This window comes from Myodes glareolus, chromosome 26 (genome assembly GCF_982192425.1).
Source record: "Myodes glareolus chromosome 26, mMyoGla1.1, whole genome shotgun sequence".
In the NCBI taxonomy this organism is placed as follows: Eukaryota; Metazoa; Chordata; class Mammalia; order Rodentia; family Cricetidae; genus Myodes; species Myodes glareolus.
In genome coordinates this window covers 21813586-21827547 of record NC_142051.1, presented here as the reverse complement: position 1 = coordinate 21827547, position 13962 = coordinate 21813586, and the positions used below count along the sequence as shown (strand labels likewise).

The 13962-nt window shown below is 37.6% G+C and overlaps 1 protein-coding gene across 8 annotated transcripts in view; it reads right to left on the bottom strand.

Moving 5' to 3' along the window:
* The window catches only part of Nav3 (neuron navigator 3), a 740499-nt gene that overhangs the window by 133571 nt on the left and 592966 nt on the right, over positions 1–13962 (bottom strand). For all 8 annotated transcript variants that reach the window (XM_085683469.2, XM_085683465.2, XM_085683467.2 and 5 more), the window contains 3 exons: positions 12275–12383; positions 11297–11680; positions 4769–4888 (listed from right to left, as the gene is read on the bottom strand). In XM_085683469.2, the coding sequence (XP_085539595.2) occupies positions 4769–4888; positions 11297–11680; positions 12275–12383 (613 nt within the window). The remainder of the gene's footprint in view (positions 1–4768; positions 4889–11296; positions 11681–12274; positions 12384–13962) is intronic.

Below are 13962 nucleotides of genomic sequence, written 5' to 3'. Positions count from 1 at the left end.
TACCACCCTGCATCTTGCTTCTGTAAACCTCGCTTTTTGCTCTCCTATAAAAACCCCTCACCCCCAACCTGTGGCGCGCAAGTCCTCCGAGAGACTTTGTCGCCCCAGGTACCTGCGTATCCAATAAACCTCTTGCTGTTTGCATCCGGCTGCGTGTATTCGACTGATCTTTGGGCACGGGGTCTCTCCCGAAGGAAGACGCCCACGGGAGTCTTTCAAGTTCTTCAAAATAGAAACTACAGGGTTAACCATAAATAATTTGGGGACTGAAAAGATGGTTCAAGAGATAGTTAAGAGTACTGATTTCTTTTCCAGAGGACCTAAGTTCAATTCTGCATATGGGGCTCACAATCATCTGTAATTCAAGTTCTAGGGGATTTGATGAGCTTTTCTTGTCTCTGTGTGCCCTGTGATGAATAGACATACATGCACCAAAAAACAACATGCATAATAAATACGTAATATTAAATACAAAATAAATAGAACATTTTGTGATTCCACTCAGACAGATCAGGTGTTGTCAGTGTATTTTACTTATATAAAGCTTTCCTTAAAACTGAAGAAATAAAAAGAGGACCACTGAGTTGGAGAAAAAGCAGTATAACTTAAAAAGAGGGATATTAAGTGGTGCTTAATATTCTCCATAGTATTAAAATCTCTTTAAATAGTATCATAGTTTTGCAATATTATTGTTTCTATTTAAATCCACATTTCTGTATCTTAGAAGCTCATAAGATCATTTGTGAAATTTATCTGCGAGATATTTATTGAATTTCATTAGGTTGTCAGGGATTGGTGATACAAAAATAGAAGCCAGCCTACACTCAAGAATCTTACATTTTCTGAGCAAAAGAAACATACAAAAGCATAATTGTAAATGTGATGGCAAACAGAAAGATGAGGAGCATGTTTGGAGGGAGGTATGCCATAACAGTAAGCTGGAGAGGGTGGTGCTAAGATGGAATCACTGGCTTCATAAAGGCTATATGATCTGGTGTGTGTGTGTGTGTGTGTGTGTTTCTGTGTGTGTGTGTTTCTGTGTGTGTGTGTTTCTGTGTGTGTGTGTTTCTGTGTGTGTGTGTGTGTTTGTGTTTAATAAATTTTCCCCATTGTTATCCTCCATCCTCTTACTATATAAGATTGAAAGTGCTGGAATAGAAAAGGTAACTCAACGAAAATGAGTTTTTATATGATTTCAACTATAGTAATTTCTTCTTGGTTGGTTATAGATGGAAAAAAACATATCTTATGTCTGTATTTGCTTATCATACTTTTTACAGGTATTACAATAAAAGAAACTGTCTAAAACAACGAGAAGTTTAACAGAAAGCTATACATAACTATCTATTTTAGAACATTCATATTTGATTGAATCACCTTATTTTTTAATTGTTTTTATTGAGCTATATATTTTTCTCTGCTCCCCTCCCTTCCTTCCCCTTGCCCTCTATCTTCTCCTGTGATCCCCACACTCCCAATTTACTCAGGAGATTGTGTCTTTTTCTAATTCCCATGTAGATTAGATCCATGTACGTCTGTCTTAGTGTTCTCTTTGTTGTCTAGGTTCTCTGGAATTGTGAATTGTAGGCTGGTTTTTCTTTGCTTTATGTCTAAAAGCCACTATGAGAGAGTACACATTATATTTGTTTTTCTGGGTCAGAGTTACCTCACTCAATATGATGCTTTCTAGATCCACACATTTGACTGCAAATTTCAAGATGTCAACTGGGAGAAACAATTAATAAATAGGACCTCTTGAAACTGAGAAGCTTCTTTAAAACAAAGGACATGGTGAACAAGACAAATGACATCCTACAGAACAGGAAAAGATTTTCACTAACCCCACATTGGACAGAGGGCTGATCTCCAAAATACACAAAGAACTCAAGAAATTGGTAATCAAAGGAACAAACAACCCAATTTAAAAAAAAATAGAGTACAGACCTAAACAGAGAACTCTCAACAGAGAACTCTAAAATGGCTGAAAGACACTTAAGGAAATGCTCAACATCCTTAGCAATCAGAGAAATGCAAATCAAAACAACTCAGATTACATCTTACACCCGTAAGAAGGGCCAAGATCAAAAACACTGATGACACTTTTGCTAGAGAGGATGTAGGGTAAGGGGAACACTCCTTCATTGTTGATCAGAGTGCAAACTGGTACAGCCCCTTTGGACATCAGTATGACGATTTTTCAGAAAATTAGGAAACAACCTTCCTCAAGACCCAGAAATACCACTTTTGGGTATATAGCCAAAAAATGTTTAATCATACCACAAAGACATGTGCTCAACTATGTTCATAGCAGCATTAGTTTTAATAACTAAAACATTCATTTTTAAATGATATAAACCTTGATTCATTTTGTTGATGCAGAGTTTTAAAATAGCTTCAGAATTATCTATAATAAAATAGAACTATCTCTTTCAGAAAAAAATGTTAAACACTGTAACTTTTCTATGTAACTTATACAAGTAAATAATGTGTTATTTTGTCTTCTTAAACTACATATTTTTCATATAATCACCAAAAGTTCAGTTCCATACACAATTCCGTCCAGATATGACAAGTCATTATTTGTTTTAACTTAAAGATGTTGTCATTGGTCTATACTAATATTTGAAGATCTCATTGCCTTGGAGCCCATTTTGCATGTTTAAATGTTGATGTTTTGATAGGCACTCCATCTAGTAATCAGTTTCATACAATGGATCTTAGTGTCCTGTACATTGAGGCTCTAGAAAGTTAGCTGAACCTCAAATTGCTGGCCCCAGCACCAGAGTCTCTGATTCTCTATGTCTTGGGTGGACCTAGAAATATGCATCTCTAACCTGTTCTCAAGTGGCTCTGATTCATTGAGGGTTGGGGAATCAATATTTTTGAAGACCCAATTTCATTAGATACCTTTTGGATTTTATCGTTTTGTCTGAAATTCATCAATTGGAATCCAGTGTAAGCTTTAAAAGTGAAGAAAAGTGGGGGCTCTTTCATCACAATGTCATGACCTTTAACATTTCCTACTGCCAAGCGGTAATACATAGACAGTTCGGTTTAATATGTAGCCTCATATATTAAATATCTTTTCCCCTGATACTGTCTCCTTCCACACACTCCATTCCCACTTCATAATATCCTGAAAGTGGCTGGGCTTTTGCCTCAATTTATTTGCTTACCTTACAATGAGGACCCTTCTGTCAGACTGACAGACTATATACACTCAACAAATAGACTACTTATGTTCATTCACTAAAACAAACCTTTGTTAAAACCTCAATGCATGGTGTTCGTGACATCATTTGTACTGATGACTAAAGACAGAATGTGTTTAGGAAGAAGCATACTTCCCTGATAATGTGACCTTGAGCTGAAACTGTAGGCAAAAAGGCCAATGGTTTAGCAAAGAATACACAGGCAAGGAGCAGCAAGTCAATGCTCTCAGTTAAAAATTAGTTTACAATATTTGAAGGATGGAAAAAATACCAGGGGTTAGGGATGAAGCTGATGTAATAGTCAGTGACCAGATAAGTCTGTGAATTCAGAGTGCAGAGGGGAGAAATGTTTTCACACATAGTTACATGCTTCACATGCACACACAAAGATATGTGTGCATACATACACATAGAGAGAGTACAGACTGGGATAATGGGTGGAGAAGGATGAGAGCTGAGATTGCTCTTCTGATTGACATGATTTATAAGGCATTAATGTAGAATGAGCCAGAAATGATTTATAAAGTATTAATATAGAATGAGTCAGAAGATTTCACTACCTCCCTTTTGGGTAGAGCTGTAAAAAGTACTCTAGATGCGCACACTCTTATTTCACAATGAGACTATCTTAAGTTTTAAGATGTTGTCTTTATCATCAATGACCAATTAAAATTCTATGTTACTTATAGAAATGTGAAATGCCAGGGAGGTGGTGGTGGGACACGCTTTTGATCCCAGCACTCGAGAGGCAGAAGCAGGTGGACCTCTGTGAGTTAAAGGCTAGCCTGGTCTACAGAGCTAGTTCCAGGACTGGATCCTAAGCTACAGAGAAACCCTGTCTTAAAAACAAAACAAAACAAACAAACAAACAAAGAAATGTGCAATGCCTCCTTGCTCAGTAAAATGAAAGTTTGGAGTGAAACACTAAATAAATCAGTATCAGAAATAGATTTTATGTTAGTTGACAAAGACATGGATCTCAAATAATGATGATTCCGAGAAAAGTAAACAGAACAGTTCTGGTAAAAAATGACTATGTCTGAAACACACAGACACACACACACACACACACACACACACACACACACACACACACACACAACACACCCTCCTTAAGGAATTGGAGCTTAAAGAGAACAAGATGTTAGCCTAAAGCAAGAGCAGCTTGTCTTCAAAGTACTCTCAAGAGAAGTATCGAGCTTATTGTACTTATTGTAATTGATGGTTTGAAATGTATTTTTATACTTGTATAATTAGCCTCCAGGTAAATCTAAGTGCATCTGAATTGATGGATAAACATTAACAATGTCGGTTTTTTTTCAAATTAAATTATTACATACTTCTTTTAAGTTTTCTCTTATAGCAATTGAAATTTTAAATGCTTTCTATCAGCAATATGTCTTTTCAGTATTACTGATCGCGTTTTAGCAAATGAAACTGCTTTTGTTTTGAAAATATTGCAAAGTAGAAGTTATAGTTTATAGAGCAAATCCCTTGTGACCTAATTTATGAAATGACTGCATGCATGCCAGCATCTTCTATGCTGATAGCATTACCTGTCAGCATCCACTGTCACGTCATGAACTCCTCTCTGGATGACATCCCTGGAAGCTGCTGTGTCTGGTACTCGGTTCAGACTTCTGGTATAGAGGTTGAGCCCACCATCTGTCATGTACCTAAAAGAAATTGCCAACATGACATTATCAAGAGAAAATTCAATGACCTTATGAATTGTGAATTTTCAATAACTACTCAAAACAAACTCTACAAAATATACAAATACTCTCATCAGAAAGAAGTAGAACTTACTTAAAAATCAATATTCTTTACTATAAAAAGTCAGTAACCTTTTCAAAACCCATTAGTTTCTTTTCTTATCAATATTTTTTAACAAGTTTTGGAATCATATATCTTGTTCCAAATAAGAGAAAGGTAATTTCATTGGTTAAATGACATTTTTACTACTTGAAGGTCACAGAATTAATGAAACTTTACTAAAATTAAAATTAATTTGTTGGACAAGTAAGTTATACCATAACTGGTAATTTCCATTAAATTGTAACCAAATTGTATGAAATGTTCTATATGTGGCTAGGATCTATTTTTTTTGTTTTGCTATTTTTTTGGACAGGGTTTCTCTGTGTAGCCCTGGCTGCCCTGGAACTCATTCTGCAGACCAGGCTGGCCTCAAACTCAGAGATCCGTCTGCTTCTGCCTCCCAAGTGCCAGGATTAAAAGCCTGTGTCACCACTGTCCCATTAGGACCTACGTTAAGTCATTTAAGTATATCAACAAAACTATCACAATTTTAAATGAAGGATACAGACGTTATAACATTTAATAGTACCCTCTCTGTAGGCATCCTTTCCGACCATGTCCCTTTTTCTAGTTTCCTGGACCCTGCTGGTACCCCAAATTAAATACACAAACTAAAGGTTTCAAGCTGGTATATACATACAAGCTGGGTTACATCCGTATACACACACACACACACACACACACACATACACACACACACACACACGTAATACATATGTGTAATATATTTATTTCTTAAAATTCATAATTTTAATAGCTAAATGTCCCATCATGATATGTAAAACATTTCATTTATAGACTGATTGTATTTCCTAGTTATAGCAAATACAGCAGCAATGAACATGAAAAGAAATGGTCTCGGAACATTTCCCAACAAATGGACAAAAACTTGGGTAGGTGATGTAGGAGGAAGTATTAGGCAGAGTGGGGAAGGGAGTGTGGGTATGATCAAATCATGTTGCATGAGATTCTGAAGCAACTAGTGAAAATGCAAAACAATTAAAAACTTGGGTAGCTGCTAAAAGAAGAATGGAATTACATTTATATTACTCACCCTGCAAAATAATCAACTCAAAATGGATCGAAGACTTTAATTTAGAGCATAAATATGGTCCCAATGATGGCTCACTTGGGAAAATTGCTTCCTGCTGAGCCTGAAAAGCTGGTATCCAACATGGCAGGAGAGAAAACTGTCTGTCCTCTGAGATCCACGCTACTACATATACCAAGGTAGTAGACATGAACCCACAGGTACACACACACACTCACACACACTCATACACACACAGACACACACACAAATACACACACCCAGACATGCACATACACACAAACACAGACACACACAGACACATGCGAACACACACAGAGGCATATACACACCACACAAACACACACAGATATACACACATACAGACAGACACACACACACACATACACATCACACAAGCACACAGTAAGTAAATAAATGTAAAACCTTAAATGTTGTAACTGCAAGAGTAGAAAATAGAGAAAGCCTTCAAATTACAGGGATAGGTAAAAAATTTCTTAAGCGGATTCCAGTAGCCCAGGAAGTAACCACAAGAACTCTCTCACACACACACACACACACACACGGTGTGGAGAGAATATTAGAATACATGAGACATGAAAATAAAATGAAATGACTTCAAAGGAATTGTACAACTACAATGGGGTAAGCAGGGGGAGAGAGATAGGGTGCAAATGGGTGTAGAAGGGAGCCAACCAAAACTAAATATGTGCAAAATGTCATGAGAAAACTAGTTACTTTGCCTGCTAATTAAAATAATTAATCTTCAAAGAGAAATTGCTTGTGGTATTATTGTGTGGGTTAAATATATGTAGCTTATATGTTTGTTTGTTTCTAGACATGATCTCATCCTGCATTCCCATCTAACCTAAAACCCTGTAAACCAGAGTAAACTCTATCTCATGGCAATCCTTCTGCCTCAGTTTCATGAGTGTTAAATTTATAGACATGACCCCTAGCTTTTTGTTACTTTTAAAACCTTGAGGTTTGTTCCTATCACTTTTACTTTTATTGGTATACTGTTGAACTTGATCCTCTATCTATAGTTCTGCAAGGTACCAGCTGTGTGGACTCTGAAAGAATTCCAATTATATATGACAACTGCTTAAACTGCAAAATGGAAATGACAGCAATTATAAGCTTATTTCTGGTTACATTGAGATAGCAATGATAAAAATCATGTGGGGTATATAAATATTCCAGAAAGAAATTGCTTATGGCATTATTATCTAGGTTAAATATACGTATGTGTATATGTATGTTGTATGCATACGTATATGATGTATATGCATATGTATATGATGTATATGTATTTATACATGTATATATGTATACAAGTATATATACATTTGTGTGTGTGGTCTGTAGGTGGCAAAGGGCATTGTCTATCACTGAATAGCACTGTGTGTATCGTGACTGTTTGGCTGGTGTTTGTTCTATGAAAGTTTCCATGTTAACATAAAGTGCTTGGTAACTTGAATATGAAACCAGAGTCAATGTTGGGAACTTGTTGAGTTCACATGAAAGACAGACTCAGGTTCTAGAGCCTTTTACTTCTTGTGCCCATGTGAATCAGCCCATGTTATTAGGAGAATTGAGGGAGGAGCAAAGGGATTAAAGTATATTTCAGTTCAGATTTTCAGTTTTGTCCCTCAGAATTCTTCATTTTTTTTCATGTTTGGGTCAAATGTCTTACATGGAATTTTAACATTCAGTTACCTGTTCAGAACTATTTCTCACTGTGATATCTAAAGATAATGTCAATTTCCACTAAATTAAAACACGTAACTTTTCTCTCAAATTTTCTTTTGTTGCTTCATAAATGCACTTTTCCAATGCATTATAAGTAAGAGTTCTTCCTCTGACTAATTCCTAATTACTGACAGCTTCACATTCCCAAGTGTGTGAAGTAATTTCAAAAGGAGAAGTGGGAGATAAGGCAGCCTCTGCATGCTTGAAGAAATTTTGAATTCTGAAAATACCAACTAAGTAATTTTATCATTCCTATCCAGAGTACATGGAAAATGCAACTCCGTTCTCATTTGCAATGACCTTGTAAACAGAGTCTGTTTGTTCATTTCCCAGCCGCCCAGATGCAAATAATCACACAGAAACTATATTAATTACAACACTGTTAGGCCAATTTCTCAGATGTATTTCTTGCTAGCTCCTACATCTTAAATTAACCCATTTCTATTATTTTATATTTTACCACGAGGCTTGTGATTTGTTACTTCTTGCTTTTGGGGCAGCTACATAGTGTCTCCTTGACTTCCCTTTCTCTATCTATCTATCTATCTATCTATCTATCTATCTATCTATCTATCTATCTATCTCTATCTCTTCCAGTCATAGGTCAAAGCAACTTTATTCATTAACCAATAAAAACAACACAAATACAGAAGGACCTCCTACATCAGACCTCATGGCATTCCTTGTACTATCACAGAAAAACTAAAGAAAACATTTCTTTAAACATTTAAACAATAACTGCCCGTTAAGCTTTTTGCTCCTTTAATCAGCAAACCATACTTTTAAAATTATGAAGAGTAAGCAAGTTTGCAATTCATTTTATTTTTAAATGAGGTATAGCCATAGCTTTCCCATCAGATTAAAACATTCTTGGACCACCTCTGATCTCACGTCCTCCACATTTCAATTCAACACTGAGATATCAACAGTGGCTTACTACATACTCTGAAAAGTGATTTTCCACACATTGTTCTCCAATCAACCTCTAGCTGAGAGCAGCCTCATTTCCTGCAGAGAATAGAACTCTGCTGTGTTTTAAAAGTCAGTCTCTATGTACTCTTTGTCCCAAAAGAAGAGAAGTTTCAAATTTTAATCATAATTGTAATTATGTATTATATTATATCATAAGAATAATGATTCTTCTAATCATAGGCAAGAGAAAAACGATATCTTCCAGTGAAATTTGATACAACTTTCATTCATAAAACATGGAGATCATTGATGCACATATAATAGACTTCCTATAAAAGGCTGGTTGAGACGAAATGAAAGAGACCGGAAGTCTGAATTGGGCTCCAAATGAAAAAGGAAACAAGTCAAGTAAGACAAAAGATCTGAAAACATTGCTTTCCCTCAGTAGACAACTCAGTAGGGGTGACAGCCAGCTGTTGTCAAAGCAGTTTCCTTGTTCTCTAAGGCACACAGCTGAGCCACATTTCCTTGCCTCCTGCAGGTAGCTGTGGTCCTAAAGGTACTCTGGGTATGAGTGTAAGAGGAAAGGAACTGCAAAACTTCCAGGCATGACTAAGACAAATTATTCTCCTGCTGTGCTTTCTTCATTACCATTGCTGTTTGTCAATTTAATGGTAATGATCAGGGTGATATTGGAAACCCGATTAGATAAGAGCAGAATTATCAAAATTCTTATTCTCTAAATAATTTGGGCTGACATTCTTTATGTTAGGATCAGAAACATCAGGGATAGAGCCAACAAGATAACTCAGTGATGGCATTTGCTGCTGATGCTGAGAACCTGACTTGGGTTACCTGAACTCACTTTGGTGGTATGAACCTGACTCTCATGAGTTGTCCTCTGACCTCTACATGTATACATGTATGTGCTTACACACACACACACACACACACACACACACAAAATTAGTAAGTGAAATGTAATGAGAGACAACACCAGGACCATTTGGCACGAAACAGAAATGAGCTTCTTTGCTGCAGGTTAAGATTTTTGACACTTGTCTAAATACAAATAAGTGTTAACTAACATAATTAGAAGTCTGGAAAATAAGAGATTGCTCTGTGGGTTGGGATGTTTATAATAGCTAACATATGCAGTACTCAAGGGTGCATGTGCATATATGTACATATGTAGATTTATGTATAAATATACGTGCATACTGTTAGCTCATAAAAAAACTGAGTGCTCTAAAATTGTAATTGCAAGTACAAGCGTGAGGTTTCTCATATTATATTTATTGATTCTCTCTGCCTCTGTATGTGTGTATGCACATTTTGTAGCATATGTGTGGAAATCAGAATACAAGCTGTAGTACAGTCTCTTCTTCACTAAGACATCAGGCATTGAAATCCACCACAGTTTGGTGGAAGGTGCTTTTCCCTGCTAAGCTTTCTCACCCACCCAGTATTAGTTTTAATAAAAATGTCCTATTGATTCCAAAGCTCATTATCCTCTGACTAAACCAAGTTGTTCAGGTTGCCCAAATAACTTAAGAATTTTAGAATTGCAAACTATTATTTTTGGAGTATAATAGGAAAAAGAATAAAAGATCACACTATTTTAAAGTCTGAAAACATCAACAAAGAATAAATCAACCTATCTAAACTATCAACTCTGGTACTGTAGAGACAGTTCAAAGGATAAAGGCATCTACTGTCAAACCTGATTTTAAATCCTAGCTCCCCACATGATGGGAGGACATAACCGACGGCTGCAAGTTCTACTCTGAACTCCACATGTTCGCCATTGCATACATAAGCCCACACACATGCACACAAAACAGAAACAAACAAAATGTAATCAAAACTTCAAACACCCTTCCACTCTGAAATGATTCCCCCTGCAATTAAACTGGATGCTCTTGATTGAACAATGCCACAAAGTACTTATTCCTCAGGGCAGTGTGAGCCATCCAGACCCAAACCAGAAATATAAGCAGTTCGTCACAACTCCTGTCTCCTTCTCATACCCTAAGTAACTGTGAAATCTGTTACTGTTAGGAACATGTAAGGCTATTATGAAAGCTACTAAGGCCATCTCTATTTCTCTAGACCAGGGTTTCCTAACCTTTCTAATGCTGTGACCCATTAATACAGTGCCTCATGCTGTAGCCACTTTCAATTATAAAATTATTTTCATCACTACTTCATGACTGTAAGTTTGCTATTATTATGAAACATAATGTAAATATGTTTCCCAATGTTCTCAGACAACCCTTGTGAAAGAGTTGATGGAACCCCATAGGGGTCATGTCTTACAGGTTGAGAACCACTGCTCTAGACGAACAGCAGAGAAACAATGGCTTATCAAAGGAATATTTAGAAACCTTTAGCATTTTGCTTTTTACAAAGGGGCAGAAGAGGTCCTGACACATTACAAATTATATCAGCGTATTAATGACCTAGATATCATCTATGTCCTCTTCATGGCTAACATATCCTCATGCATCCCTCCTGGACCAATAATATTGCCGTACGGAGGGCCACTTACCCACTGTTGATGTCATCAGCTCTCAGACTCTTTCCAAGGATGTCCCCGTCACTCATGTACCCACCAACATCCACTTCAGAAGACACGTCCAGGTCACTGCTTGCTTTCTCACTCATATCTATTTGTGACATGTTTCCCAGACGAGAGACAGCGGCTCGGCGGAGAGGTGTTGTGTACATGAACCTGGAGGGGTCTGTGTGGATGAACCGGCTGGTACCACTTCGAGGGTATCCAGCGCCCATGGAGGGGGCATCTCCAGCCTGAAGACGAGGACATGCCTGACCCAGTCTCCAGGTCATGGGAGTAGGTCGGCTTGTCAGGTTGGGGATGGTCCTTCCATTTACTTCAGTTGTCACGGTAGTATCAAAGGTTGTCTCCAGGGTGCTGTCAAAAAAAAAAAAATGAAGAGATAACAAGACATTGGTTCACTAAGACCAAGATGCAAGATGACAGGAAAGGCTAGAGTTGAGTGACTCTGGCTAGAAGCTCGTCATTTTTATGGATGTGAACGGTGCACGGGTTCATTTTATGATCCCAATCGTCTCTGCAGACGTCAAAATGTAGGAAGTCACACTGATTCAAAGTGATTGCTTTCAAAAGAGAGGCTGCCAGTACATTTTAGAGTAATCAAGTATTGTTTTACTCTTGAAAATTAAAATGCAGAATTTCACCCATCTTAAGATTCTCAGGACCATGCAAGAATTTTGCTGCGGGCATGCTTGTGTGGATCCCTGGCAGCTAGTTGTTAGACTGAATTAGCTAGTTGTTGACAATGAAGTTCTATAGGAGACAAGATAGAGAGAAGAGTAAAGTACTTGACATCTCTCGGCTGAAGAATTAATGAAACTGATAGCCATGTACTAACTGAGGAAGAAAACAGTAAACAACACCAATATCTTCTCTGCATTCTAAGAGGAGTCAATTGCTGCATTAATAGTTTTTCCTTAACCCTCCAAAGATAAGTAGAACTTCTAGTACCTGTGACTTATCTGGGTCCCACGAAGACTGGACATGGTCTCTTCCAAGTTCTGCCTCAGATCTGCTATGTTCTTGACTGTGCGCATTCTTCTTGTTTCAGGGTCTTCACCTGGAAACGAGCATAAGATTCACTGTTGATGGCATGGTATGTGCAAGCACAGATGTTTACACAGATGAACAATATAAGGCCCTCTACTTTAAAACACAATAGACAGGTAGAAAATTCCAGATAACTCTTAACATCCAAAAATTGTAATTCCTTTATGACCACAACACATTATTGTAACATGAGGGGCCGGCTTGTTGGGGTTTTTGTCCCGCGTGGTACCCCACAACCGGCAAATCCCAAAGAGAAATCACACACAGGACTCCATAAGACTATAAACTGATTGGCCCATTAGGTCAGGCTACTTATTAGCTCTTATAACTTATATTACCCCATTATCCTTATCTACGTTAGCCACATGGGCTCAGTACCTTTCTCAGTGTGACAGCTTACATGTTGCCTCTTCGCTGGTCTGCGCAGGAGTGGTGGAGGGACTCCCTGCTTCCCAGAATTCTCCTGTTCTCACTGCATCACCTCTACTTCCTGTCTGGTTTTCCCGCCTATACTGCCTGTCTGGCCAATCAGCGTTTTATTAAAATATGACTGACAGAATACAGACAATTCTCCCGCATCACATTATGTATCACAAATAAAAATTCTGAAGTTATAAAACTACAATAATACTCATAAGTCTGTAATCATAGTCATTAAAACATTTTAGACAATTGAAAATAGAGTGTACAGTACTTCCAGCCGCTGGAGTGAATTTTAAAGTTTAAAATTATTTGGATCTTCTGATTTTAATAATTACCCATTTTCTTTCCCTCTTTTTTTTTCCAATAGGGTTGTTTGTAGCTTTGGAGCCTGTCCTGGAACTAGCTCTTATAGACCAGGCTGACCTTGAACTCATGGAGATACCCCTGTTCCTGCCTCCTGAGTGCTGGGATTAAAGGTGCACACCAGCACTGCCCAGAAATTATCCATTTTCAAGCACATTTGGAGCATCTGAGATGTGCTTTCTTACCTAGCATTATACATGGATGGTAAGGAAGACTGAGACACCTTTTCTCACAGAAACTTTTCTGTTTGTCTTATTAGACTAATGGGCCAAGATTCACAACACTGGATAGCTTTAATTTTAATTACCTCTATATTTTGCATCGGAAACGAAAATGTCCACATGGGGACATCACAGTTCAAGCACAGCCGTAGGTATCCAAACCTAAACACGTCTTTCTAATACACAGGGAACAAGAAGTTCTGATCGTGTGGGAACCACAGGCGCTCCACATGAACACCCATCTTTTGGGTGCATAAGAGTCATTAAACAACGTTTATGGTTACAAATCAGCAGAAGAAGGATAGTGGGTATACTATATTGGCAGAACAAGCTTGCACTCCCACCAGCAGTAGGTGAGTGCTCCCCTTTCTGCACATCCTTGCTAGCATGAGCTGTCATTTGTTTTATTGATAGGAGCCATTCTTACACGTATAAGAATGAGATATGAAAGTAGTCTTGATTTTCATTTTTCTCATGACTAAGGAGCAGCGTTGGATGGGTGGGGAGGTTAGGGGAGATCTGGTAAGAGATAGGAGAGGGAAAACAGTGATCAGATTATATTGTATACGTTTTCAAGTTAAT